Source organism: Takifugu rubripes, chromosome 3, assembly GCF_901000725.2.
Source record: "Takifugu rubripes chromosome 3, fTakRub1.2, whole genome shotgun sequence".
In the NCBI taxonomy this organism is placed as follows: Eukaryota; Metazoa; Chordata; class Actinopteri; order Tetraodontiformes; family Tetraodontidae; genus Takifugu; species Takifugu rubripes.
In genome coordinates, this window is record NC_042287.1 from 12,680,172 (window position 1) to 12,707,350 (window position 27,179).

Consider the following 27,179-nt stretch of genomic DNA (forward strand, 5'->3'; position numbering starts at 1 on the left):
TAAAGTCATTTTTTATTTTACCTGTTTAATACAAACGCTGTGTCCTGAAATCTCCTTCCCAAGATGCTGATGAATGCGGACGGCTGTGAGCAGAGTTTAGCGGTGAGGGCGGGGTGCCCCCGGGACGGAGGGCAACGTGCAGGATGTTAAAGGATCTAAAAATACACCTGAGGCTCGGTGACAGGTGAAGCCGTTGCTGCGAGTTCCGCGGCTCAGCAGAATCTAAAGAAATGCTAACTGAAGCTAAAAGTCCTCTCCAAACACATGCTGCATCATCTCTGGAGCACTTCCTGGTGCATCCACGTGGTCTCCTGCCCTCTCCTAATGCAGCGCTGCTGTAAAGATCAGCCCTGCTCATAAATCTTTGATCAGATTGTGAGGTAACGTGAATTCTGACTGCAGTGGCCTTCACATCTGCTGGAAGATTACAGGGTTAAGCCCTGGGTGCAGTCACGCCCTGTGAGCACACTCGTGGAAGGCCCGTCGCCATAGATACTCTCTGACTCTACGGGACTTCGCCAATTATCAGGTCCCAGCTGCGGGGACGGTCTCCTCCTCATTCTTCTGGGGCGACATCAGCACCGTTGCTTCGTCGTGCAGGCCGCGGTTGTGATGGTGACGAGCCTAATGCGACGCAAAGCTGTGCCTCCACCTTCTCCTCTGTGAGCTCCAGTGAGACAATCATTCCCACGCAGGGCGAGCCTCTCTGCAGAGATGCCGTGACCATTTGTTCTGCTCTACTTTGCATGTAGGTCATGTAGTGGACCAGAGACGCAGCAGAGCGGCAGCTGCTTTCGATGATATAATCTCTGGCTTCACGTGGCCCTGGATGATGTTGCTGGTCCATCTATAGAGAGATGATCGCCATTAAAACCCAATTCCATCAGAACTGCGCATGGTCCTGCGACAGGAAATCCTGTATGTGCAGGAGCCTGCACAATTTAATGTTCTCGGGGGGGGGGGGGGGGGCTCTTGGTGGTGCAGTTATGACTGAACTAAAGCATTTCATTCAAGTCATCTTCATCTTTATTTATATAGTATCTCTTATAATCATCTGATCCCCAACAAGCAACAGTGGCAAGAAAAAACCCTTTAACAGGGAGAAACCTTGAGCAGGACCAGGCTCATGTGAGGGGACCCTCCTGCTGATGGGCAGAGGAGGAGGAGGAGGAGGAGGAGAAGGAGGAAGGACAGGTAGAAACAAAAGGTGAAATCACGACGTTTACACATAAAGTTATGACCGATGTGATACGCTGACCTCAGCGGTCACTTTAACAGATAGACCGAACGCTTGCGTCCCAGTCCCCCCCCCCGGGGGGGGGGGGGGTAATAATCAATGACCAACACAGCCTGCACTCTCATGTTTTTGAATTTTAACTGTCAGAGAGAGACGTGGATTGTTTCCTATTGAGCCTTCAACAGGAGAGCTGGCAAAGAAAGGACAAGAGAGGGGAAATACAAGGAAAGGAAGTGTGGAGCGCTTAAAAATACACACTGGAACCTGGTGGAGTGGTTACTGGTGCAGTACTGGGTGTGTTGTCCAGGGGAGAGATATGGCAGCTGATCTGGATGTCCTGAACTTGTTCGTCATCGCCGGGGCAACGCTGGCGGTCCCCATCTTAGCCTTTGTTGCATCTGTGCTGCTCTGGCCGTCTGCACTTGTTAAGGTTTACTACTGGTAAGATCCCAAAATGCACAGCAGACTTCTGCAGCCCATTTTAAATTAAATTGAGATTGATGTGTTTCTTCTATTGCTACGACGTTCCTTTGAATAGACGAAATATTAAATATAATTAAAAAAAATGGCAAGAAACCAACGACTGAAGATGGAGGAAGAGAGGGGATAGATAAGGTTCTGTGGCTTCAGAAGCAGAAGCAATCCCAGCACAAAGCAATGCACTCTGGGTAAAACGCTGTAAACGTACGTTGAGAACAGGCAGACATGGAGTCTGCCAGCAGGACTTTGGACTCATTTTAGAGATCAGGTGGGGTAGGTAAAGAAAAAATAACAAGGAATGTCTAAGCGGACCTCAGCCAGGATTTGTGTCTTCTCAGAGTGAACATGCTTATCCAGAACATGGTGGCTGTGCTGGGAGCAGAGGGGTAACGACATGTATAATGACATCTTCATGGCTCCCTCAGGTACTGGAGGAGGACTCTGGGCCTGCAGGTGCGCTTCGCAGACTGTGGGGGCTATCGCTTCTGTTACGCCTCCAGGGGAAAGACGGGGACCAGGCCGTCCATTTTGATGCTCCACGGCTTCTCTGCTCACAAAGACACGTGGCTTACTGTGGTCAAGGTCAGGTTCCCTGCTGGGTCACCTGAAGGAACCTGACCTGTCTGGTTGTGGGCTCGAAATCTTCCCCTTAAAATGGGATTTCTTGTGTAAATATCTTGACTTCTTTTCTTTCCATTATTTGTCCCAGTACCTCCCAAAGCATCTGCACATTGTGTGCGTGGACATGCCCGGTCATGAAGGGACGACGCGCACCAACGCCGACGACTATTCCATCGAGGGGCAGGTTAGAAGGATTCACCAGGTACTCCGATATATGATCACTAATGTGCAGAGGCCTCCGTCGGGGTTGGTTTGTTCCCCTAAAAACTTTTTCCTTCTCTGGAGTTTGTGGAAAATGTTCATCTGAACAGGAAACCTTTTCACCTGGTCGGAACCTCCATGGGCGGGAACGTGGCTGGAGTCTATGCTGCTTGTTACCCCGACGACATCTGTAGCATGACGCTGATCTGCCCAGATGGTCAGTGGTGTGTGTGTGTGTGTGTGTGTGTGTGTGTGTGTGTGTGTGAATGACTATAGGGGTAGACAGGCCCTGACAAAGGAGGTCAAGGTCCAGTCGCAGGTAAGGGGCACAGTAGGAAGTACATCATTTGGAAGGTGGAGCTAAATGAAACACTCCCAAAGGGATAATTCACCCAAAATATCAATTCTCTGTGAGCCACATTATCCTAAGACGTGTTGCTATGGCAACACATGAACTGAAACAAACTATTAGAACCGCTTGAACAATTATCACTCACAATTAAGTTACTCGTCTGAAGAGGGCATCTTTTACGAAAATGTCAAATATTTTACACAAAATGTGATATTGTTTATTGTCTTTTTCTCTTTTAAAAATGGAGGAAAAGTGAAACATGAATCGGGAAGGAAAATGGCCAAACGTTTATCTTCTTTTTACACATTTAAAAATGCTGCAGGAGGGAAAAATTGGCAATGAATCGTGGCACATTCATTTCCTGCATCGTTTAATTTATAAAGATGATGAGCGTGACGATAAAACGTAAATAAATGAAGGGCCACATGTGGGCCACAGGCCAGGTGTGTGACACACACACATGTTGAATTCCAGCTGTTACGCAGTTCTGGGATGTTCGACGTTGGCCTCCTTCCCCAATTCATGAACGGTGCAAAAGACATGAATAAATAACCAATCCTGTGGTGCCATCCAAGAACGTGCCGACCACAGTGGTCAAACACAGCTTGTTCCTTTCTCCTGGTTCTGGTTTATGGAATTAAATGATACTAGAATATTCATTTTCAAGCTGATAAACAGGCAGTGATGGAAGTGTGAGGACGCTCTTACAGACTCGGGGACCCTGGACGCGAAGTGTGCCAGCTGGCCCCCAAACCTCTCATGGAGGAGGCCCCCAGGGCTGTCTGACATGTTCTGCAGCATATTTCAGGACCCATACCCCACTACCCAGAATATGACCCACTTCTCCCATATGCTCAACACACCCCACCAAGGAAGAGTCTTATGCAAGTCTGTGCTGCATTTTTTTAAATGAGCACCCGCAGTTCAGCTTTTGGACTTGTTGATCCGCAGCGAGTGTGTGTGGAAAAACACCTCCCTCTGTGATCACAGTTTGCTCCTTTGTCCCACAGGTATAAGACACCCGCATGAGACCAAGTTTGACAATCATCTCCAGGACTTGAAGCACAGCGATTACACATTAAACATCCCACTCATCCCGACAACGGTTGAGGAGATGGAGGACATGTTCAGACTTTGTTCTCACGTTCGCTTTAAAATTCCTCAGCAAGTAAGGAAGGCTGGAGTGATCCTGGATGACGTGGCAAGAATAGTTGCGTAATCATTCTTTTTCAAATGAGCTGAAGTTTCTGTCTGAATTTGTTCTGATTAGATTCTTCAAGGACTGGTTGATGTCCGCCAGCCTCACAACACATTTTACCATGAAGGTCAGTCCGGTTTGGTGGGAAATAAGTTCCATTTGCAGTATTTTCCATTCCACGTAATCCTACTTCTGTCTTTCTTGTAACAGTTTTTATGGAAATTGTTGAAGAGAAATCAAGATATGCCTTACAGGAGCACTTACATCTGATTACTGCCCCTTTACACGTGATATGGGGCAAACAAGACCAGGTAATTCCACTGTTCCACTCATAAATGTTGCTGAGTTACATGAAAGGCGCCATTATTTGGATTTCCCCCGCTGGCTGGAGTGTGACTTTCTTTGGTGTCTGTCCAGGTGGTCGATGTCTCCGGAGCCATGGTCATTAAAGAGGTGTTGCCCAAATGCCGAGTGGACATTCTGGAAAACTGCGGACACTCTGTGGTGATGGAGAGGCCTCGCCGGACAGCCAAACTCATCCTGGAGTTCATCATCTTGCAGCAAGACGCCAGGGGTGGCACCAAGAAGTCCTGCTAGGACTATAAATAATTTCACTTCACTGCATTGCTCCACATAGTTCTGCTGCTCAACATGCACTTATGTACAGATGCACAGGCGCATTCAGTAATGAAGTATATTATGGGATACCGCTTTATGGGCATCATGTGGTGGCAATAATAATAAAATAAGACTCCATGCATTCATCTGAATGAGCGTGTGAGTGGATTCATTGCAGAGGTGACTGTGGGTGCTGCAGGACCTCCTCCTCCCTCCGTGTGTGCGCATTTTTGCTGCAGCTAAGGCACAGCTGTCCGCTGCGAACAGCAGTAAACATCACTGGCTATCCGGCCGAGCTTTTATGCACAAACCCGTGCCGGTGTCCCTGGACTTAAACGAGAGGCAGTTGGTAAGAATTTCCTCGAACGGGGAGCCTTAAAACGCCTGTTTCAACCCGAGAGGTACCCAGTCAGTGGCTGCTCGCTTCGCATAACGTTAGCTACCTTAGCATATGGTAGCTTGCTAGCTAACAATTAGCCTTCAGGCTACGTTTCTAGGTTGGTACTGGCTTTGTTTTAACAATGCATACCTTACTGTACTGAATAATTAAGAACGTTGTTGAGTTTGAAACTGATGCTATTATTATGTCGGTAGCTATAACTGAGGGGAATTTACAAGCTGGACCGTAAACGTCTCATTCCCTTAGCCTCCATTCTCCACTTCATTAACGTTAGATTCATCCCTCTTCATCTGCAGCGATGCAGTTTATAACCACCAAGTTTCACCTGTTGTTCACGAATCCCATCCTAATGTAACGTTGTATACAATCAGGAAGAAAAGTTTACTGCTGACCTGAAAGAATTGAAAACCAGACATTGTGGAACTTTGCCCAAATAATTCGGCTGCATCAGCAGATTCATCGGACAAATACTCGGATTTAGTTCCCTTTTCTGTGAAACACTAACCCGACCTGATTTACAAACCCACCAAAGAGACATTGATCTGGGATTATCTAGTCAGAATTGTGCTCTGCTAACAAGGACTGGTGCTTTATTGAAAATAACAGCACCTTCATTTAATCCACATGTGATCCAACAGGCTTGCACACAAAGATGTCATGACGAATGTATCGGTACTCATCATAATCTTTATGGCTGTTGCAGATCATCTGTAAAACAACAAACCAGACAAGCCCACAACTCTTTCCCTTATATTTGCTTCTGGAAAGGAGGGACCTGCTCTACAAATGGATAATGGAGACTGGGGACATAGGGTAAGAGGTCCCAAAAATCCTTCATGTCTTAAATGTATCCTTACTGTGGCTGCGTGATTATAAAGCAGCTGCGTTATCACCTTCTCTGGGATGAAAGTGGTTCATTTCTAATGAGGCTTTGGCTCTTGATGTCTTTCTGCCCTGCGGTGTTAGATGACTACCCCTGTCACCTTGAACGTGGGAGGCCATCTGTACACCACGAGCTTATCCACCCTGCAGCGTTACCCAGACTCCATGCTTGGTGCCATGTTCCGGGGAGATTTCCCAACCACCCGTGATTCCCAGGGGAATTATTTCATCGATCGAGACGGAACCCTTTTCCGCTACATCCTCAACTTCTTGCGGACTTCCGAGCTCACCCTGCCCGTGGACTTCACGGAGACGGACCTCTTGAGGAAAGAGGCAGACTTCTACCAGATCGAACCCCTGATCCAGTGCCTTAATGACCCCAAGCCGCTGTACCCACCTGACATCTTTGAGCAGGTCGTGGAGGTCTCCAGCACCCGTAAATTGTCCAAATATTCCAACCCCGTGGCCGTCATCATCACGCAGTTAACAATCACCACAAAGGTTCACGGGCTTTTGGAGGGCATTTCTAACAACTTCACAAAGTGGAACAAACACATGATGGACACCAGAGACTGCCAGGTGTCGTTCACCTTCGGACCGTGCGACTACCATCAGGAGGTGTCTCTGCGGGTCCACCTTCTGGAATATATCATGAAACAAGGTTTCACCATCCGTAACACTCGCGTGCATCACATGAGCGAACGTGCGAACGAGAACACGGTGGAGCATCACTGGACTCTCTGCAGACCAGCTCACAAAGTGGAGGATTGAGTTTTAACGAGGCCGAGGCTGCCTGATCTCTCTTAATATTATTTAAAATGATAAAAACTAGTTCTCTGTGTTAGAATTGTATCACAAATAATGTTTTTAGCTGGCACAGTGTGAAACTCCAAACCAAGGAATACCTATAGACTGGTTTAACACTTTTGTATCTGTGCCACAACCTATTTAGATTTTTACAAAATTCCCCAGAAATGCAAACATTAAATGTCAATTTTATTTACAAGTGTTATTCTATTATCCACAGATGATGCTTAAAATATGGTGTGCTTTATAGTATTGTGATTCAAATCTGCATCTTTTTATTTGTAAGCCAGGAAAAATGGGAACAACTGACCAGGACTATGGAAAAATGTCAATTTTAGATTATATTCCATACCCATTGAGTTTTTGTGTTATAAAGACTGCGATGAGGAACTTGGACAACAGCTCAAAAAGTAGTGTAGCCCAGTTTTTTCCTTAGATTAGTTTTAGCTGTGTTTTATCTTGTGTGGTACTAGTTCTTAACCCCCATGTCATTGTTGCATATGTCCAACTGTCTCGTGTATGTATTTGTTGTGTGCCTTTGTACAATTATGTTAAAGTGTTACATCCCAGAACTCAAGACAATGGTGCTTTGGGTCATTCCAGACAAAATAAATTGATTGTGTATTTATTGCTCATTGATTTGTGCACTGTTGTGGATCTTTGCACCTTCATATTTTAGGCTAAAGCTCCCTTAAATAGCCAACACGCAAGAAGTATTTACGTTCTCATTGAGCTTAAACATGATGGCAAAATGTTATATTTTTCCCCCCCAAAATGGATTTGGCTTAAGATTTTGGCCTGATATTGTTCATGTTGAACTATTTTGCCACAAGCTTAGTTTTATTTGGATTTTTGTGTCAACAGGTCTCTGTGGAATCACTTCATTTACGCCAAGTGACCCATTTTTATATGCAGCTACAGTGTGAAGGGTGTGTAAGATAAAAGCACTGTAAATGAATCAGATTAGGCTAGACTGAAGGGTTTCATCCAGTCTAATCCCATACAATCATTAAGCCTAAACTACATAAATATAAACAACCAGGTACTCACCGCCATCCGTTGATATATGATATACAAAAGAAGCCTATTTCATAATGGAAATGGATTGGAAAGAAAGGGAAATATATATTTTTACTAAAATAAAACTGATATTTTAAGGACTTATTTTGGGGACTTCAGGAAAAACAAAGAACCCTACTGACTGGGTTTTCACCGGCCTTCACACTGAACATTAACACTAATATTTATATGCACCAAAAATGCCATTGCAAGAGAAAATACATTTATTGTTTTAGAATTCTTTAAAGGTTTAGTTTTATAAATGCCAATATTTCTAGAAATTTTACATCATACATATTCAAAAACAGGCTTATACATAACATACATAAACGGCATACAGCCGGATGTGACGACATGTCTTGGGGATGCTCGATTTCTAGTACGGAGTTTCCCTGAGTCATTTTCCAGATGAGGGTACGCTCTTTTTCTTACGGCGATATAGCAAAACGAGCGCACCCTCCGTTGACAGCAAGGACAGAAACTCCTCCATGTTATCATTGATTCACCTGAATCTGTGAGGATTTTCCACTCGAGAATGCTGACCATTTCCTGACGAGAGACCAATTTTGCGTAGCAGCTGTGATGTTTTTCAAAAACAAGAACATTGGCTATTTAATGAGCCTCGTCCCCGGTAAACGTCGTTTGGGGGTTTATAGGTTTCTCCCCATCTTCTTTTGCATCGGGGGAGTCATGGAGTGGATTATGATCAACGTGAGGATAGGAAAAGAGACTTTTTGTGAGTTCTGGTTTAAAAGTGGCATCTGATCGTTTGACTGGTTCCTATAATGTTGCGAACAGCTAACACGCTAGGCTGTAGTTTGTGTAATTTGCACTCCGGAAATGAAGATTGAGTGTCACATTTGAGTCCTTCCTGTCTCACAAGTACCGGTACACTCTCCGGAACTTTAACGTTTTTCACTGCAACTTTAAACTACACCGACCTGTGTATATATATATTTTAAAATTTAAAGTAGTACTTCTTAATCTAAAGTTGAAAAAAACAATAAAAGCCTCTTTGTTTCAGTGTGTGCTCACATCATGACATCATATCCAAATTCTCATTATTATTCTCATAATTTCTCATTATTTTGTCCTCCCAGATGATGTCTACAGAAGAAAAAGGTCAGAACGAGAGTACGAGCAGAAGATTTCAGCCGGTTCAATAACTGTCACCGAACCTGCATCCAAGTGAAGGCTGCTGCCTGCTGACGGACTACATTACCCATCAGCCCGGGGTGGAGTCGCTATTATAATGGTTTAACTGTTGTAAATATCTGCAATGGAAGACGCATGAGTGAACAGCTGATGATTTCCAACATGCATCCTTTATTGTTAAAATGGTCCTCAGTTTAAAGAACATTAGCAGTCACTATATTGGTGTTAATTCAAATGAAATAATGTCAAGAACAGTTTGATTAGTCTGTTATGTTGTTGTTTTTTTTAAAAAAAACAGCACACGTAAAGACAAAGCCAGACTAAGAATAAAGACTACATTATTTTTTGTATTATTAAGTATCTTTGATTATTTGACACATACATTCAATACAGACAAAACTTTTTTTTTTAAAGATAAGATTTATCCTATCTTAAAATACACATTTTAAAGACGCTCAAAAGGTAATTATGTGAATTATATATTTTATTCCAGTTTGCATAGAAAACCCCTCACATTATAATCTTGCTTTGATCATTTTCAGTTGTACCAGCCCACAGGGAGAGACTGCAGACAGATGAAGCTGTACGGGTAGTTTGCCAGCACGACGGGATTCCCGTCAAGCCTCACCTCTTCCATTTTGGTCCTCACGTAGTAGCTGGTGTTCCCCTTGCAGAATGTCTCATCCGTTATTGCTTCTATCTTGTTGTTCTGCAGAAAGTAGGATGTGAAATCATGCATCCAGCAGTTAGCTGCTGCAGAACTTTAACACCTGCGATTTACGATCAAGCTTACCTGTAGGTGCACGACATGAAGAGACTCTGGGAGGTGCGGCACTGATGTCAGTTCATTGTCCCCGAGGTAAAGATACGCCAGTTTTGTGAGTTTCTGGAGGGGGAAACAGCCAACTAATCAGCTGCTTGAGGAAGCAAAGCTATAAAGATATGAAAATTGTCAGAAACCTTCCAACATAAAAGGATTTCTCCACAGACTTACTTTAAAAGCAGTGGCCTTTACGCCACTGCTTTTAAGTTTGTTGAAATTTGCGTTGAACAAGACTAGCTTGGCAGGCAGCATGGGCAGTTTAGTCAGTCTGTTTTCTGCAAGGATCAACTCCTCAAGATTGTGGAGACTCGCAAAAGCGCCGACGTCTATCTCGGCAATGAGATTCCCAGCCAGGTCGATTCTTCTCAATGTGACTGGGTGTTAAAGAGAGAGACGTCAGGAGGCGTCCAGCACACTTCAGGAATACTTCACAACTGATATCACATCTCTACCCATGTCTCCAAAGTCTTTGTTCCGTATTTTTCTGATTTTATTGAAGCGTGCGTACAGATAGCCAGTTTCCTTTGGAAGTACTGGAACGGCTGACATCTCGGGGGACACCTCCTCGCAATAAACAGAACCACTGAGGCAGACACACAGCAGACATGTTGGCAGCTCTGAAACACACAGAATCCCACCACCCTGATGTTAAAATTAAAAGTGCACTAATTGGGCTGGATGTGCTCTGCAGACAGATTAGATGAGGACACTTGAGTGTCCCTGGTAGATTACATAATCTGGCCTTTAGTAACATTCAAAAAAAATGTGGAAGAATGCCTCAGCAAGCGTTGCATAATCAGCTTTGAAACACTTGTTGGAAAAAAAACAACAACTATTCATGGGCTAAAACAGTGCTTACCGATGGCTTTTGGAGCTATTGTAGCGTCTGCGTCGCGAAGGATCGCATCACCTGGAGAGTTTACAACAGGTTGCTGTAAAAAAAATACATGTTTTTACTTGACTCCTCAACTCTCGGCCTTGTTTTGCATCTCCTTCACCTGCTAAACTACAACATGTCATTTTACCTCCGGCCTCCTCGCTGGTTTGGGTTGTGCGGCTGCAGACAGTATCCATGGGAGCAAAATAGATGTGAAAAATAAAGTCCCGCTTTGCATCTTTTTTTTTTCTCGCTGGTGAAACAGCCACCGCCTTCCACACTGGATTCTGAGGTAAATGTGGGCAGGAAAAAAATTTTCCATCCAGTTTTTTAGCAGCTCAGAGTAAGAATCAAATATTAACTCCATATATGCTGTGTTTATGTGGTCAAGATTGTTCCTCAGACCTTATAATTTAATGATCATATTGATAGTATTTGCCAATTCAAGTGTTAGGATCAGAGAAAGAGAAGAAAATGTTTACACTGATCCAGTCAGTACCTCCAATCAATGTCCATTCTTTGTCTTTAAGTCTTTCTGAGGTCATTTCCTGAAGCACTGATGGTGCCTGTTTCTAAGGAAAAGGTTTAGCTTTGTTACCTGAAATACAAACTAGTCCATCCCAGGTGCTGGAACTTGTCCCAGCAGTAACAGGGGAGAGCCAGGAACACCCCCTAGACAGGTCACCAGTCCACCACGGGACACACACTTCCACCTGACCTTCATGTTTCTGGACTGTGGGAGGAATCCCAGACTGGCACAGAGAGAACACAGGACTCAGGACCTTCCTCAGCCCCGTACAAAGGTACCTCAGCAAAAACCAGAAATCTCTGATCTTCATGTCAGGCACCCAGATCAACGCGAACAGCTACAGTGTCCCCAAACAAACCACATGGGCCTCAGGGGCAAAACGCGGCGGTTGACCTTTACCTTTGACCTTGCAGTAAACCCACAGGAGTGCCAATTTTATGGCTGGCAGCAGCACTAGGACCCAGAAGCAGAGTCTATAAAAGGGGTTGGGCAGCACATCAGGGCCTTTCCTACTGCACCACACACACCTGAGAGAGGAGCCAGGCTGACATTTTGTTTGGTGAGTTTTCTTAAACTAAAGAGGCTTGAATTGTGGTTTCATTTTAACTATAGAGAAACATAGTGAAGTTCTACAAATATTGTACTTCCTCTGGAGTTTTTGGTTGTATTGGATGAGATTTAACATAAGTAAATAATATAGGGCTTTTAAAACCATTTAAGTCTGTAAAGCTCATTACTGCAGTTTTTAGTTTTATAGTTTGCCTGCATCTGTTAGGGGAGGGAATTATAAAAACAAGTGCATTAGTATTCAAGCAGTTAGCCAATGTTTTGGCCATGATTCTCATTTTAAATGGGGCATTTCTTTTCTTCTAGGAGATCTTCGGTCAAGGTAGCCAAGTTCCCAATTGTGTTCTGTGGTTTAACTCAACTCGTGTTTGTTGTGAAGTGGTGAATGAGGTTTTCACCTGTTCAGGCCTTTTCAATAAACTATATCCCTATTTCCTGCCTCTATCTTCATTCTCTATCAATGCAAGTGCCACAGTTGCATTCGTGTGTGACCAGATATCAGCATATTTATGCAAGGTTAACCCTGCACACCGCAAATATTTACGTTTAGGCCACCATGAATTGCCCTAAGTGTCCTCTTTACAGATTATAAATAATAGAGCGTGGGACGATCTTGTAAGGGGCCAGCTGTCAAGAATGCACCGTATATTTGCGTTACTGTGCATTAATGCTTGCGACAAATGTATGGTTGCAAATAATAACGAGTATAATAATAATAATAATAACGACTGGGGTGAAACGCTGTACAGCTGGGGAAAAATGAAAAATGGTATCGTCCTTTACGAAACGTTGGCTCGCTGAAATACGATTTAATCGCTCGCGTACGGTCTTTGTGGTAAATGTATATATATTTTTAGTGTTACGGAAATAGATTTCGATTAGTAATATCAGCGCTGGGTACATTATGTAAGGCAGATGTGGAGGGGGAAAAAAAAGGAGGAACTACAAGTGCCAATGTGACGGAAGTGGTACTGCCCTGAGCGCTCAGCGAGACGGAGGACGGAGGCTGAATCGTCCAGAGAGAAAAAAGGCAAGATTAAAAGTCGCCAATATTGTAAGTGCAATCCTCGCAATTCACAAGGCGGTACTAATGCTTTAGCACCCGTAGCGCTCGGTTTCTGTCGCCTGTTTGATCGGGTTGGGCCGAATCTCGTCTTGAAAGCCATCGGGCTAACGGAACTGACTAGCTGGATTTGTGAAGGGCTATAGGCGTTTAGTTCGACGAGAAGCTAATGCTAGATAACGGTACAGCTAATGCTACGCGGGGCTAACCGACGGACGGATTTCATGACACTTTGTTCTGACAGGCTCGTCATTCTGGGCGGGCCGTGGTACGGCTGGCGAAAATAAATTAAACGCTTAAAAAAAATACTCCGCGGGGCAGCATCTGACACTGATTCTTAATAAATCCTGCAGACGTATATCACGAGCACCTATAGCTCGACATTAAAAAAAAAAAAAAACCCCAAAAAAAACCCTCAACCAAATCCGGGCTTTGCTTTCGCTGGCCTAGCTAACCAGCCTTCCCGTTAGATAGCGGCACCTATACATTAGACGACGGTAGCCAGAAAAAAACGTGAACATCCCCGCGCATTCCGCCATTAATGTTGCGCTGGAGTGTGTATTTCGGCATCTGACGTGGGTTTTCATCGTAATTATGTGAAACAAACGCGAAAAATGGTTCGCTTGTATCGGCTAGCGCAACGCATAATCGCGCTAGCGTTGCTCCTATATCAAGGGAGGACATTAATACCTGCCCCGGGAAGGGTACGACTGGTTTAGCAGGTGTCGGGCGGAGCGTCAATCGAGTCAGCAAATTCCTCATAATCTTTCATCTATAACGCCGTCATAATGGTTCATTGGCATTGCAACTGTAAATTCAGCCCTTTAAATCCGTCAGAAATGACGAGCTATACGAGCAACGCGATGGAGAATGAAAGTGGCTAACGTTAGCCGCTAAACTGGGCTAGCTAACTGGCTGACCCAGTTGCTAAGAGGCCCAGTTCGCAGTGCCGATTTCCCGTCGAATCTAACGGTTTTTCCTTCGGCCCATCGTGTGTCTAAGCAAATTAGACCGGGTTTGCTTTGGAGATCAGCACACACGCGATACCCAGCGCGACAGCGGCACTCCATTTTGAGACGTAGCCGCTCATGTCCGTGTATCTTGTGTCCCCCAGTGTGAAAAATGGATAAGAGCGACCTGGTACAGAAGGCTAAGCTCGCCGAGCAGGCTGAGCGCTACGACGACATGGCCGCGGCCATGAAGTCGGTGACGGAGCAAGGTGGGGAGCTGTCAAACGAGGAGCGCAACCTTCTGTCCGTTGCCTACAAGAATGTGGTCGGTGCGCGCCGCTCATCCTGGCGCGTCATCTCCAGCATCGAGCAGAAGACCGACGGCAACGACAAAAAGCAGCAAATGGCCCGCGAATACCGGGAGAAGATCGAATCTGAGCTGCAGGAGATCTGCCACGATGTGCTGGTGAGCCCCCCTTTCTGCTTTCCCTTTCGTTGGCAGCTCTTGGAGCTGTAATTGCAGATGTGTGTGTATCTGAGAGATCACCCGAGGCTCTGTGTCTGCTTTCAGGCGCTACTGGACAGCTATCTCATCACCAACGCCACCGCTCCTGAGAGCAAGGTGTTCTACCTGAAAATGAAAGGCGATTATTTCAGATACCTGTCTGAGGTTGCATCCGGGGATGCCAAGAAGGGTAAGTAGCGTATCATCAGTGTATTGTGTGTCTTTGTGCACTGCAGCAATACAATATGGGTATAAAAAAAACCATGCAAATAAACAGTAAATGCCAGTACACTGTAAATAACGGCGCCTTTTTGGCTTTGATTTCTGTCTACAGAGACAACGGACAACTCCCAGCAGGCGTACCAACAAGCTTTCGACATCAGCAAAGGGGATATGCAGCCGACGCACCCCATCCGTCTTGGTCTGGCCCTCAACTTCTCGGTCTTCTACTATGAAATCCTCAACAATCCGGACAAGGCCTGCAGCCTGGCTAAGACGGTACGGCCTATGAAATAATAGTCAAGTGTAGCTTGCGCGTGTTTTGAGGGGAAACAATCGAGCCTGATCGGGTTTCGGTGTTTTTAAGTGGTTAAAGTCTGTGTGTTTCAGGCATTTGATGAGGCCATCGCTGAACTTGACACCTTGAACGAGGATTCCTACAAAGACAGCACCCTGATCATGCAACTACTAAGGGACAACCTGACTGTAAGTGTGGCGCTGCGGCTCCTTGTGATGGCCGTTTCACACCAATCACCAATAATTGACGTTTTTGTGTTTATTTCCAGCTGTGGACATCAGAAAACCAGGCAGATGAGGGGGAGACCGGAGACGGGGAAAACTAATGGAATTGCACTGTTAATCCACCCACACTCTTATCTTAAACACAGACAGCTTATATACACCCCCCCCTCCACTCCATCAGCTCCTCCCACTTCTGTATGACAAGCAGCCTGAATTGCCCCCGACCGACTAGTTTGCCCCTCTCAGTCGACTGTGAGGTGACAGGGTAATTAGCAGATTCCGTCATTTTGTTGAAACATGTGGTATTGATTAGTGAGTCCATGTCGCTGTTGTTTTTGTCAGCTTTCTGTGGATGTCCGTGAGTAGCGAATGAGACGGCGTGAAAGGTTGCTGGCGTGGTCCGGTGGGGGGGAAGGGGCTGGTTGTCGTGAATCGTGATGGTCCTTCCAAATCCCTTTGTCCTAGCTAGTTTGTGGTGCATTTTTCCGCTCCCCAACCCTCCGCTCTTGAGTTAGGGTCTCTCCCCTCGTGGTCGCCCCCACTTCCTGGCTGTGTCGTACGGTATTTAACCTGGCAGTAGATTTCCACCAAACACTGTGATGGTCCCGGGCGGTCCTCGCGTTCCGATCCTGGCAGACACGCTCCAACCCCGTGCTCACCTAGCTGCAATTCTCCTGGGGGTCATACAGAAAGGAGGCGGGCTGTATTGTGACACTGACATCTTGGTGTGACGCTCCTCGATCATGTTCACAAACTCACCACTTTGCAAATTTTTAAGGGACCTCTAAAATTGTCATTATAGATCTGTTCAGACATTCCACATTAGACTCCTAGAAAGGCGATGTTCCTTTATTTTTTTTTTAATTATTATTTTTAACTAAGTATGGATTGTCATTGTAGTTTTATTCACTGTTCAGGTGCTGCTTGATCTCAGTACTTTGGAAATTGTTTGTGCGTAAATGTGGTTCCATGTATTTTGCAAGATTGACTATCATCTGTATGTTAAACTAACCTTTTATTGATGTTAATTGAAAAAAAAAACGAGTCTTACCACACTGTATCATTCCTGCTTGCAGAATATTTCCCAAACGGTTTTCCATTCCCTCAGCCACCCCCCCCCCCCGAAAAAAAAGACAAAAAAATCTGTGCCTGGCTTTCTTTTACAGCCTCTTGTCATCAAAGTGGCGGCGCCCGCCCCGTTTCTTTCTTTCTTTCTTTCTTTTTTTGTTTTTTTAGAAACGTCAATTTTAATGCTAAAGTTGCTTTTTAACCAGGTGTGTTTGCTGTTTAAGACGGCTGGTTTGGAACCATCGCCTGAAAACAAAACCAACTCAAAAAAAACAATAAAAAAAACAAAACAGAAAACCAAAAAAAAAAAGAATAAAAAATCAGGCGTTTTGAAGTTTGGACAAGCGTAATCCTGACCCATCGGTTCTGGAAAGAGGCTCAGTGTCACAATACCATTTCTCACCACGACATTCCACGTATCGTAGTTGAAAACACCGTTCCATATTCTAGCTGACAGTCTGTTCCTGACAAACGCTCCGACCAATTGAAATCTTCTGTTTGAGAAAAAAGAAAAGAACAAAAAAAAAAAAAAAACATGTCAGTTTATTATTATGCTTGATGAAAATGCAGTTAGTGAATGTGGAACGAAGCCTGTCTGTATATCAGGTATCTTGCTTTGTTTTTACTGACAAGTCTTATGGCTAAAATTTGCTTCTGTAACAGTCTATTACCCAGTGCACACACGTGGTTGTGAAAATTTAGAATAGCTCTGAAAAGCAATGACGAAAAACGGCGATAAAACAATGGTTGGTGTAATTCTAGCTTTGTGTTTATGTATCTTAAAACCATTCTAGTTTCACTCTACATGTAAGAAATAGGAAAAGTGTCAAAGACCATTCAGTGAAATAAAGTTTCGTTTAAGATAACAGGCAAATTATGTCTTTTTTACCCCCCTCTTTTCTTTGTTTATAGGGATCAAATATAAAGTACTGCTCGCACCATCACTAATTAATTTAGTATTTATTAAATTGGCGGTTTAATCGTGGAAAATAAACCCCTGATCGAGCAGCGGACTTTATGCAGAAACCGTTTCTTCCAGAACTACTTTTCGATGCGGACTGTTACATGAACTCGGCTCTGACCTGGCACGGGCTTTTAATTGAACCCTCGCGGAGGAGTTGCAGGTGTTCCGCGACTGTAATTAAACGGATCAACCACGAACGGCGTTCTCAAACTACAGGAATCCGCCCAAAGTCACACCTCTGCGCTGACACTTTGGCTTTAAAAGCTGTAAGTAAAGTCCATTTGCTGTCATTGCTGTAGAATCAGGAGAGAAACGCGAGTCGATGTCGCCACGCGCCAAGACTCGCCGCAGCCTTTACGCCGGCTAGCGTTAGCTTGGTGCTAACTGTGTTGATGACCGACTTTGGGCTTAATCTCATCGTTTAGCGGCTGCAGTTAATAAAACTACCACATTCGGGTGTCAGAACTCGATAAATGTCGCACTTTGTCGTCATTGCTCCAACTTGATGAGGAAAGCGTCCATATCGATAACCTGCATCTTAGTTTGTTTAATAGAGTCAAACTAAAACTGAAAATGCTCAAATATTTATTATCTTGAGATGTTAACTTGCATTAAATTACCCCACCACTTGGGTGAAATTGTTGGTATTGATGAAAGTTTAGGTCTGACAAAAACGGCATGTTAAAATCCGAAATTCATTCATTAGTTTAAGAGTTTAAGCTGCATCTCTTAGACTGGGCTCTTTATTGCCCTTTATTGGTTTAAGCACCATCTATGAAACCTCTAGTCCTTGTTGAGCATTAATTTGACCTGACAGAAGGCTTTCCATCTTCTCCATCCCAGTCCAGCCGTCACCCAGCATGAACAGCAGCGGCCCGGCGTATCCTCTGGCGTCTCTGTACGTGGGGGACCTCCATCCAGATGTTACCGAGGCCATGCTCTACCAGAAGTTCTCGCCCGCTGGCCCAATCATGTCCATCCGTGTGTGTCGGGACATCATCACGCGCAGGTCTCTGGGATACGCCTACATTAACTTTCAGCAGCCGGCCGACGGTACGTGACTGCCGGCGTGTCGGCGTTGGGTGGAGGATCGTCTCCGCCGCGCACGTTCTGATCCAGCCTCTTTTCTTCCAGCGGAGTGCGCGCTGGACACCATGAACTACGACGTGATTAAGGGACGACCCATCCGAATAATGTGGTCCCAGCGTGACCCAGGGCTGAGGAAGTCGGGCGTTGGAAATATTTTTATCAAGAACATGGACGAGTCGATCGACAACAAGGCTCTGTACGACACCTTCTCTGCCTTTGGGAACATTCTGTCTTGCAAGGTAAAAGAAACCTTTAAAAAAAATGACTTGTTTACGGGGCGCTGCTGGTGGCGATGCGAGGAAACGGGTTCTAATTTGCACAAACCGGCTTTTCGAAGGTCGTTTGTGACGAAAGAGGATCCAAAGGCTACGGCTTTGTTCACTTTGAGACCGAAGAGGCAGCGAATCGAGCCATCGAAACCATGAACGGGATGTTGCTCAATGACAGAAAAGTGTAATACTGACACCTGCACACAAACACGCAGTAACCTGGCAACCAATGCAGAGTATTTGGTTCGAATACGGTCTTAGTTCCTCTTTGACGTCGTCACTACCGTTGACAACGTTGAGTTTTCTTTCTCTCTTCTGCAGTTTTGTGGGACACTTTAAATCCCGTAAAGAGAGAGAGGAGGAGTTGGGCAGCAAGGCTCTGAAGTTCACCAACATCTACATCAAAAACTTTGGAGAAGACTACAACGACGAGAAACTCAAGGAGGTCTTCGCAGCTTTTGGTGAGAGGATCCCGCAGCGGCCACGACCTTGTCACAGCTCCTCTCGATGGACTGATCGTCCTCATATTTCCAGGGAGGACGCTCAGCGTGCGAGTGATGAAGGACGAGCGCGGCCGCTCGCGAGGATTCGGCTTTGTCAACTTCGCCCACCACGAGGACGCTCAGAAGGTACCGCGAGTTCTTTCCCTTTGCCGGAACACCCGGATCATGCGAGATTCCAGGGATTCCAGACGCTGCTCTCGTCTTCCCAGGCGGTCGATGAAATGAACGGAAAGGAGCTCAACGGCAAAGTGATCTACGTCGGCCGGGCGCAGAAGCGGCTGGAGCGCCAGGGGGAGCTGAAGCGCAAGTTTGAGCTGATCAAGCAGGATCGGATCCAGCGCTATCAGGTGCTGGATCCGAATTATGCCAAGGTCGTCCCCCGGCGTCTGCAAAATCCCGAAGGACCTTCTTAAAATGGGCTTTTCCTCTTCTTCTGGGTTCCAGGGTGTGAATCTGTATGTGAAGAACCTGGATGACAGCATAGATGATGAGAGGCTGCGGAAGGAGTTCGCCCCTTACGGCACCATCACCAGCGCAAAGGTTCTTCACGCACGCGTCCCGGGCCGCTGACAGAACCCTACATTTTTGAATTTGTGCCTCTCCTCCTGTTGCCTAGGTGATGACGGACGGTCCCCAGAGCAGAGGCTTTGGTTTTGTCTGTTTCTCGTCGCCGGAGGAGGCGACAAAGGCCGTGACGGAGATGAACGGCAGGATCGTGGCGACCAAACCGCTGTACGTGGCGCTGGCACAGCGCCGGGAGGAGCGCAAAGCCATCCTCACCAACAAGTACATGCAGCGCCTCGCCACCTTGAGGACCATGACGAGTCCAATCATAGATTCCTACCAGCAGGCTGGGTACTACATGACGGTCCCACAGGTACGCAGGTGGAACCTAGCATGCAACCTCCTGCTGTCGCCCAGTCCTGTAGCTGGATTAACTTTTGTCAGAAAATGGTTCTCCTGCAGCCTCGGTCCTTCTACAGCCCCAATGCCGTCAGCACCATGAGAGCCTTGCCGCGCTGGACGGGACAACCACACAGGCTGCAGGGTTAATGATCACCTGTTATCACATCACAATGATCCCTGGGAACACTTCCTGTTTTTCTTTATAAAGAAAGGGGGACGCCTGTGTTTTTCAGGCCCCTACACCATCGTTTCTGGGCCCAGACGTGGATCCACTCCCATCGCCTCAGTCAGACAAGCGTCCACCCAGGCACCCAATGTCATCAGCTCGGCCCAGAAGACCAGTAATTACCTGATCTGTGATGTCATCGTTCTGTGGTCGATGTGGTTGAACGGGTGTTTGTGCTTCAGACAACATCGGGACTCAGACTGTCGGAGGGCGCGCTGAGCTTCCCGGCGTTCCCAGAAGCGGCCAGTACAAATACTCATCCGCAGTGAGAAACGCACAGCAGGTCATCGCCGTCCCAGCACCGGTGACCCGACCACAGGTTCCCCGAACTTTGGATTCCACCTCGTAATGGAGAATTTCCAGGCGATTCATTCCTTTTAAAAATCCTCTTCAGGTTCCCGGACCTGTGCTGGAGCCCTCGGTGTACATCCAAGGCCAGGAACCCCTCACTGCCTCCATGCTGGCAGCAGCCCCACTCATGGATCAGAAGCAGCTTCTCGGTGCGGCTGGCTTCATTTCGGCCGTTCCCGTTCGGTGTTTATTTACCCGTTTGTGACCATCCGCAGGCGAGCGGCTGTACCCGCTGATCAGCACCCTCCATCCAAACCTGGCTGGAAAAATCACCGGGATGCTGCTGGAGATAGACAACTCGGAGCTGCTGCACATGCTGGAGACTCCCGAGTCCCTGCACTCCAAGGTTCCATCCCGTTCACCTACAGAACCGCGCTGTTATTGCAGAAACCTGCTGACCTTCCAGCTCTGATAGCTGGAGTTAGATCACAGGACTGATGGGATATCGGCCCATTGTTTCCTGTATTGATGATAAAATCCATTCTTGTCCCCCCCTCCCTTCCCAGGTGGACGAGGCGATTGCGGTGCTCCAGGCTCACAGGGTGAAGGAGTGCTCTAAGGACTAAAACTCTGCCGCCAGGTCAGAAATGTTCAGAACATTCTGCCTAGTGGATTAATGAAGAACACCGGTGTTTCACCCTCCAGGTGTCCATTAACCAGGAAGATTTGAGAGACAAAGAAATGTGTATGGAATGAATTAGATCAAATTTGTGAAGAAAATGTTATGTTAGCTGTACCTTTTGTTAAGATAAAGTTTACAGAATTACGCATCAAACCTGTCTTGTCTCGCTTCTATCCAACTGTCCCTGATGTTGAGGACACTGGTTGTACCACGTACATCTTTCACCAGCGCCCCCTGCTGGCCGCCATTATAGCACACCAGCTCAGACAATAAGGATGAGGGAAGAATGATTGTGGAAAAACAACTGTTTTGACTTAATAGTTCATACTGAGGAAATATTCGATATTCAGCAACTGTTCAATGTCCTGGATAAATGCGGACTGAGCCGACATCAAATTGGATAAAGTTTATTGGGAGCCTTCATACAAAAAAAATGAACTTATGGCTGTAGAAAGTTACAAAGAATTATCGACAGTTTAACTGGCATATAAAGCCTATTTACCCCAGATTTTACTCATTGCAAGTTCACGTTAAATCTAAAACTGAAGAAGCGGATGAAACAGTAATATTTAAAACACAGATACCTGCAGATTACGTCTCAGTGGCGGTTTACAGCACAAACCCACAAATCTGAAAAGCAACTCAAAAGATTTACTTACAATGTGAACACTTGAACTTGAGGCAACCTTTATTACATACGACAAACTAATTTCGACGTGGCCCGGTGACGTTTTCGTGGATGCAAACAAATGTATTTACACGGCGTCCCCACGTGTTGCATCGCATTATCGGCGTGACGGCATCAGGAGCTGCTTCGCGGTCACAGAGTCGGGGAAAAGGTTGTGGTAGGTCGGGAGGGGAACATACGCAGCCGTGATCATTTTGCCTGAGGAGCAGAGGAGAATTAGAACCTGGAAGAGCTCTCCTCACCGCTGTTCCTACAGCAGCACGTACCTGCAAACCAGCGTCCATGAAGGGCGTTGACGGTCGCCATCGCCGCCGGAATCGAGGGGCACTTCACGTACACGTTGCCCTGAAAGGGGAAAAAAGGTTTCAGCTCTGCAGGAAACGGACAAACTGTCCTGGAGTGCGTCGCCTTACTTGAGTCGAGTTCTTGTCCACGTAAATGTGAACGACGCCTCCATGTTTGTTGCACTCCTCGATGACGTCGTCTTGGATCTCGACGGCCCAGCTGGGATCATTCTCTCTGGAAACAAAATCGCGGGGTTGGTCAATGAAACATGAGGCCTGTGATGGGAGCCGTGTGGTAAAAACGAGGGTTGGTCTTACGCCTGTGGGTTGAAGAGGTTGGAGAGCTGAAGGCAGTGTGTGGCCAGCGGCTGAGCCGGCAGGTTCAGAGCCTGGCTGGGAGATGGAGTTGGGACAGCTGCAAGAGGGGGGAGGGGAATCTGATCACTGCTGCTTCCTGGGTTTGAAAGAGGAAATGGGATAACTGAAGGTGAAGCCTCACCTGGAGGACCACTGATGGTTGGGAAGGACATGGATCCAGTCATCTGGAGAGCCTGCTGGGCAGCAGGAGGAATCTTCAGACCAGTTCCTGCAGGGAGGAAACGACATTTACGAGCAGCTCATCGAAGACGTCCCATTTGCACAGACTGAACAACCAGAACCGACCTTCTGCCAGTCGAGCCATGAGCTGCAGGCGACCGGTGGTTCCCAGGTCGATGCCGGTCCTCTCCAGCTCGTCGTTATCCAGGATTGAGCTGGCCGTGGACGAGTCCGAGCGCTCCGTCACGTGGCCGACCTTCATCGGACGCCCGGCCAGCTCAAAGCCGTTCAGCTGCTCCAAAGCTTTTTTTGCACACTCTGCATCTGCAAACTAATTTGTTTTAAAGTTAAAGCCAAATCGTGAGAGATGAAGCATTTTAAAAGAGCAGAAGCTTGGATTACCGAGATGAACCCATATCCTTTGGATCGCCCGGTCTCACTGTCCATCATCAGCTGGATTCCTTCGATCTTTAAAGCAAAAATACCCCAAATAAAAGCACTGGAAAAACAAGCCTGAAAGCATTAAAGGCTGGACTCGGTCCTGACCTTGCCAAAGGGCTCAAAGATTCCTCGGAGCATCTCTTCGGTGATGTTGAAGTGCAGCGACCCCACATACAGACGCATGGGACCCGAGCTCCCCTTCTGTAGATTGTTAGCAGCAGCGGCGGCTCTATTTTTCTCTGCCTGCAGACATCGGTGTAACAGTAATCTGATCAGGCCGCTGCTCCGCATCAACGTCTCTATTAAGCTGCGGTGGTGGTTACCTGAGAGGCCTGAACAATGATGGGGACTCCTAAAAGCCTCTGGCCGGTCAGTCCGATCGCCAGCGGCACAGAGGAAGACTCTACAAACTCGATGTAAGCGATGCCCTTTGACCTTCTGGAGTTTCTGTCCGAGATTATCCTCACATCTCTTACCTGGAGACAGGGACGAGCTTTCAGGGGACGATCACACACCAAAACGACCGACTTTAAGGAGCCATTTTAAACCGGACTGACCTTTCCCACAGCGGAGAAGAAATCCTCCAGGTCCCGAGCTCTGATTCTGGCAGCCAGCTGCATACAGAAGACGGTCCGAGCGTCTCTCTCCTCTGGAGTCAGATTGTCAATCGGTTGCCTTGGAAACCAAGAGACAGATGCCTTAAAATTCATGGAAAACTGCACCTTTCTTGAATAAAGCGGTTCAATAAAATACCAACATGAATGTTTTATCCAACCTGATGGGACTTCTCTCCTTCTTAACGGGGCTGCGGCTTTTGGACCGTTTCCGGCTGAAATACAAAGACGACATTTTTACCCACTGGCGACGCGTCAACAGCTGCATGCAAAGGTTCAAGGTTCACTGGACACCGCCGGCTCCTCACGGACCACTTACATGGGGCTCCGGCGTGGCTTGTACCTCCCAGCACGATCCTTACTTTTGGAGCGACTGCGATGGCGCTCTCTGCTGCGGCTTTTCTTTCTCTCTCGACTCCGGCTCCTCTTTTTACCCTTCTTTTTATCTCTGCTTCTGCTCCTGCTCTTCCTCTTTCGGGAGCCTGGACTTCGGCTCCTGCTTCGACTTTTCCTTTTCCTGAAACATGTCACGACACATATTCAAACCAAGCCGGATCACAGGCGGGGAGGTGCGAGGATGGATCGGAAGACTCACTTCTTGTTTTGCTCGTCGTGTCCATTTGCATGAGAGGACTTTATCTCATCCTAAGCAAGGTTGATACAAGAACATCATGAGGACGTAGATGAAACATTTCAAGTCGTCAAAGGGTGGGGTGGGGGGGAGACAGGACAAGAGAAAATACAGAATATATTCAATTAATAATGATACTTCAAACTTTTTTTCATTACATTACTGTTCACTACCCTTCCACCACCCCCATAGCCTCCCATCCCACTCTAACATTAGGCTGCTCATTACTTAAAGTATCCAACATTTAGCTGAGTCTAAAAAGCCTTTGACATGGTCAGATCATCTCCACTTCCAATGGAGCGTACCAATGCCTCTGCCACTATTTGTGCCTAATCATGTGAACACGCTTGGTCCACAACCACTAAAAGAGATCCTGTGTTGTTGGTGTCAGTCCAGTGATCTTCACCCATTTTCGTTCTTGGACTGTAAGAGCTCGATGCCACCTCTGTCACACATCTTGCCCTGAAGCAAACAGGGATTCACACTTCTTAGTAATATTGACGCCCAAGGAAATAAAAATAAAATAAATCCATCATTTCAGCCACGTGTTACACCATTATCGGTAAACTGCAAAATATTCACGGCGGTAGATGTATACTTCTTTTTGACTCAAGAAAGCCTTCAATACTAAAAAAAACAAAAAAAAACTCACTTCACAGTAAATATCGAACAGTTACTCTATTATAATAGCTACGACTCTGTGAAGCATGCAGAAATATGTCAGCTGATTCACATTAAATTCACCGAAGAGGCAGTATTCAATGTAACTTGCAAAACAACATCTTGACCTACTTTCATAGAATGCCCCCTTTACACCTGACATTAAAATGTAATCCTGTTTTGGGATTTCAAATGATAATGCAGACCACGTGAAGAAAAATGATGTAAAAACACCCCAATTATTTTCTGATGATGTAATTTGCCAGGCCACATCCGTAGGTGGGCAGTAATGCGCCGTGATCACATCGAAGGCAACGGTAAATGCGAAAGCGTCCCAAACGGCAAACAAGAGCTTGGGGGCAGCAGATCAATGTAAGTGAGATAGAGGTTGAGCTGGAAACCAGAGAAGAAAAACAAATCCAAGTCGCAATGATGAAACTTCACTAGTGGCTCATTAATGAAGAATAAGGCCTTCGTGAAACTTTAGAGATTTCTGTACATTTGTGCCAAAAATGAGTTGAGATTAGTGACATCTGGTGGTGCAGCCGGAAAAGCAGCTACTCAAGAATGAAACTGACATCGAGTGGAAAGAACTGACAAAAAAGGTGAACATTAGATCCAATGACAGCTGGTGTGATTGAAATCCGATCACAAGTTAACATGTTAATGTCAGTTGTAAAAAGGGGCCAATGTCACAAATGAAACTCCTTTTCAAGCACACTGTGATTAACTGCTGGGTTACAAAGACTCTACAACACTTTTAGTGACATAATTACTTAGGCAAGTGAGTGATTTTGGTGCATTAACAAAAACCACCCTCCAGAAAAAATTTGTTGAAATTCAGAACTATCGCGGTGGACATTTAAAAGCAGTCACGACACAAGACTGTGAGTCTGAATACTGCCTCCTTTGCTGGACAGGTAAGGATGGGCTTAACCATTGGCATTCACCTTGTTGAAACCGAATACGGGCTGGATTTTCTAGGATGCATCGCTCTTAGTCCTAAGGTGAACCACAGTACATCAGTATATGCACAATAACTACCTTCCTTTTTTTCACAGTTCACAGTGGAATCAAAGATGAATTCATGGGAGTAGAGGTGAGATATCATTAGGGAAGTCTATAAAGAGAGATAGATGTGGATTTATTTATAATTCTGTATTATGTTTTAAGTACTCAATCACACCACAACACATTCAAGTTAACTTTGGAACAGTAGCAAGTATAAAGGGCTCAAGAGTATACTATGACAGCAAAACAAACCTCATTGGTTGGAACCTGCAACCCACCTTTCTAAATGGGGCCTCCAACATTGCCTCGACGTCGAAATCATCTGCCATGATGATCCTGCAACAACAAGTCGATAATTACTTCCACGGGAACAAGAAAACAATGCACAAGGCCGCTGGAACCTGTTGTTGCTGCGCTAAATGCGCAACCGACACTAACGATTTAACCGAGCTACTTGTATTTACTCCCCAAAAGCCCCTTTAACCTACTAATTGCTGTATTTACAGCAGTCAAACGCAATATTAAGACTACTTAACCAGTTCTAGGAGTTTGCACAAACTTTATTCGTATTTGGCTCTGAAATGACCAATATTTTGTATAAATGCCAAGCTCATTTGAACAAATTTGGTTTTCAAACGAGGCGTTATCAACGTAATAACAGCGCTCCACAGGAAACGCGCATTTACACGAAGCTAACAGAACTAGCTAGCTCGACGCGCGTTTTTAGCATCGTTACTACCGAATACCAATCTTTTGCAGGGCAAAAATGACGGTACAATTGTAAATTTTGTCAGTGTACTTGTACATAACGGTGCGAAAACATGATTTTAAAGCATCCACATTTCAAACCGTCGCGCACCTTGTGATTAGGCCTAAAAACGATCCCTCAACGAACAAATTCAACATGGCGAACTAACTGCGTTTCCGCGGCAGCGAGTTAGCATTCATTAGCAAACAAATACGTTACCGTCAGGATATGGAGAAACCACGCACCGATTTCAAAAACGCACTTAGTATGCTGCTGAAACAACTCCTCTCGACGCCTTCTCCTCGACGGGTTACCGAAGGGTTGGATGAGATCACAATGTTCGAAGTTATATAACCTTTAAAAGCGCGATAGAGGGACACCGTTGGGACGTGGCCTGCTATCTCAATGCTGCCCTTCCTTCTTCTTCTTCGTGGCTACCGTCCTCTACTCTGAAGACCTGCGACAGTACGGTTGATAGTTACTGCCACCTAGTGGACATACA

General features: G+C 45.9%; 7 protein-coding genes across 18 annotated transcripts; 5 read left to right on the forward strand and 2 right to left on the reverse strand.

Annotated features, from left to right (window-relative positions):
* The first annotated feature begins 1,358 nt into the window (after positions 1 to 1,358).
* abhd6b (abhydrolase domain containing 6, acylglycerol lipase b) lies at positions 1,359 to 4,857 on the forward strand. Its single transcript, XM_003963382.3, has 8 exons — positions 1,359 to 1,678; positions 2,143 to 2,299; positions 2,427 to 2,540; positions 2,624 to 2,756; positions 3,902 to 4,059; positions 4,162 to 4,216; positions 4,300 to 4,400; positions 4,507 to 4,857. Exons 1-8 carry the CDS (start codon positions 1,554 to 1,556, stop codon positions 4,684 to 4,686), a joined length of 1,023 nt encoding a protein of 340 aa, XP_003963431.1. The 5' UTR covers positions 1,359 to 1,553; the 3' UTR covers positions 4,687 to 4,857.
* Positions 4,858 to 4,904: 47 nt separating this feature from the next.
* On the forward strand, positions 4,905 to 7,435 carry kctd6b (potassium channel tetramerization domain containing 6b). 4 transcript variants are annotated; one of them, XM_029834189.1, is made up of 4 exons: positions 4,905 to 5,056; positions 5,811 to 5,920; positions 6,074 to 6,771; positions 6,822 to 7,435. In XM_029834189.1, the coding sequence occupies exons 2-3, from the start codon at positions 5,894 to 5,896 to the stop codon at positions 6,758 to 6,760; spliced, it is 714 nt and encodes a 237-aa protein (XP_029690049.1). In that variant the 5' UTR covers positions 4,905 to 5,056; positions 5,811 to 5,893; the 3' UTR covers positions 6,761 to 6,771; positions 6,822 to 7,435. The 4 variants fall into 4 exon arrangements, with proteins under 4 accessions (XP_029690049.1, XP_003963396.1, XP_011600830.1 ...); XM_003963347.3 differs by having other exon boundaries at positions 4,906 to 5,056; positions 6,074 to 7,435; XM_011602528.2 differs by having other exon boundaries at positions 4,923 to 5,108; positions 6,074 to 7,435.
* An 858-nt stretch (positions 7,436 to 8,293) lies between these two features.
* On the forward strand, positions 8,294 to 9,288 carry uqcc5 (ubiquinol-cytochrome c reductase complex assembly factor 5). The gene is made up of 2 exons (XM_011602529.2): positions 8,294 to 8,591; positions 8,956 to 9,288. The coding sequence occupies exons 1-2, from the start codon at positions 8,438 to 8,440 to the stop codon at positions 9,045 to 9,047; spliced, it is 246 nt and encodes an 81-aa protein (XP_011600831.1). The 5' UTR covers positions 8,294 to 8,437; the 3' UTR covers positions 9,048 to 9,288.
* ognb (osteoglycin, paralog b) lies at positions 8,956 to 11,465 on the reverse strand. 2 transcript variants are annotated; one of them, XM_003963383.3, is made up of 7 exons: positions 11,309 to 11,465; positions 10,859 to 10,997; positions 10,693 to 10,765; positions 10,286 to 10,450; positions 10,005 to 10,207; positions 9,804 to 9,896; positions 8,956 to 9,719 (listed from the first exon to the last, which is right to left on the reverse strand). In XM_003963383.3, the coding sequence occupies exons 2-7, from the start codon at positions 10,946 to 10,948 to the stop codon at positions 9,549 to 9,551; spliced, it is 795 nt and encodes a 264-aa protein (XP_003963432.3). In that variant the 5' UTR covers positions 10,949 to 10,997; positions 11,309 to 11,465; the 3' UTR covers positions 8,956 to 9,548. The 2 variants fall into 2 exon arrangements, with proteins under 2 accessions (XP_003963432.3, XP_029690059.1); XM_029834199.1 differs by having other exon boundaries at positions 11,210 to 11,443.
* Positions 11,466 to 12,705: 1,240 nt separating this feature from the next.
* Positions 12,706 to 16,999, forward strand: LOC101067448 (14-3-3 protein beta/alpha-1). Of its 2 annotated transcripts, none has more exons than XM_011602530.2 (6): positions 12,706 to 12,860; positions 13,984 to 14,285; positions 14,391 to 14,514; positions 14,659 to 14,822; positions 14,934 to 15,029; positions 15,110 to 16,999. In XM_011602530.2, the coding sequence occupies exons 2-6, from the start codon at positions 13,992 to 13,994 to the stop codon at positions 15,164 to 15,166; spliced, it is 735 nt and encodes a 244-aa protein (XP_011600832.1). In that variant the 5' UTR covers positions 12,706 to 12,860; positions 13,984 to 13,991; the 3' UTR covers positions 15,167 to 16,999. The 2 variants fall into 2 exon arrangements, with proteins under 2 accessions (XP_011600832.1, XP_003963397.1); XM_003963348.3 differs by having other exon boundaries at positions 12,720 to 12,836.
* Positions 17,000 to 17,224: 225 nt separating this feature from the next.
* LOC101075802 (embryonic polyadenylate-binding protein-like) lies at positions 17,225 to 21,216 on the forward strand. Of its 3 annotated transcripts, XM_029834194.1 has the most exons (16): positions 17,225 to 17,363; positions 17,941 to 18,150; positions 18,232 to 18,425; positions 18,524 to 18,639; positions 18,777 to 18,916; positions 18,990 to 19,084; positions 19,168 to 19,305; positions 19,403 to 19,498; positions 19,575 to 19,835; positions 19,907 to 20,006; positions 20,098 to 20,205; positions 20,273 to 20,409; positions 20,485 to 20,590; positions 20,657 to 20,787; positions 20,948 to 21,021; positions 21,087 to 21,216. In XM_029834194.1, the coding sequence occupies exons 2-15, from the start codon at positions 17,958 to 17,960 to the stop codon at positions 21,005 to 21,007; spliced, it is 1,875 nt and encodes a 624-aa protein (XP_029690054.1). In that variant the 5' UTR covers positions 17,225 to 17,363; positions 17,941 to 17,957; the 3' UTR covers positions 21,008 to 21,021; positions 21,087 to 21,216. The 3 variants fall into 3 exon arrangements, with proteins under 3 accessions (XP_029690054.1, XP_029690052.1, XP_029690055.1); XM_029834192.1 differs by having other exon boundaries at positions 20,948 to 21,216; XM_029834195.1 differs by having other exon boundaries at positions 19,925 to 20,006; positions 20,948 to 21,216.
* A 238-nt stretch (positions 21,217 to 21,454) lies between these two features.
* LOC101067674 (RNA-binding protein 39) lies at positions 21,455 to 27,122 on the reverse strand. Of its 5 annotated transcripts, XM_011602541.2 has the most exons (15): positions 26,923 to 27,121; positions 26,208 to 26,265; positions 24,223 to 24,272; positions 23,947 to 24,144; positions 23,771 to 23,842; positions 23,571 to 23,688; positions 23,337 to 23,489; positions 23,119 to 23,256; positions 22,975 to 23,040; positions 22,699 to 22,903; positions 22,535 to 22,621; positions 22,354 to 22,450; positions 22,165 to 22,270; positions 22,018 to 22,096; positions 21,455 to 21,949 (listed from the first exon to the last, which is right to left on the reverse strand). In XM_011602541.2, the coding sequence occupies exons 2-15, from the start codon at positions 26,256 to 26,258 to the stop codon at positions 21,849 to 21,851; spliced, it is 1,521 nt and encodes a 506-aa protein (XP_011600843.1). In that variant the 5' UTR covers positions 26,259 to 26,265; positions 26,923 to 27,121; the 3' UTR covers positions 21,455 to 21,848. The 5 variants fall into 5 exon arrangements, with proteins under 5 accessions (XP_011600843.1, XP_029690058.1, XP_011600840.1 ...); XM_029834198.1 differs by having other exon boundaries at positions 22,354 to 22,621; positions 26,940 to 27,122; XM_011602538.2 differs by having other exon boundaries at positions 22,354 to 22,621; positions 23,789 to 23,842; positions 26,923 to 27,122.
* Positions 27,123 to 27,179: the final 57 nt, after the last annotated feature.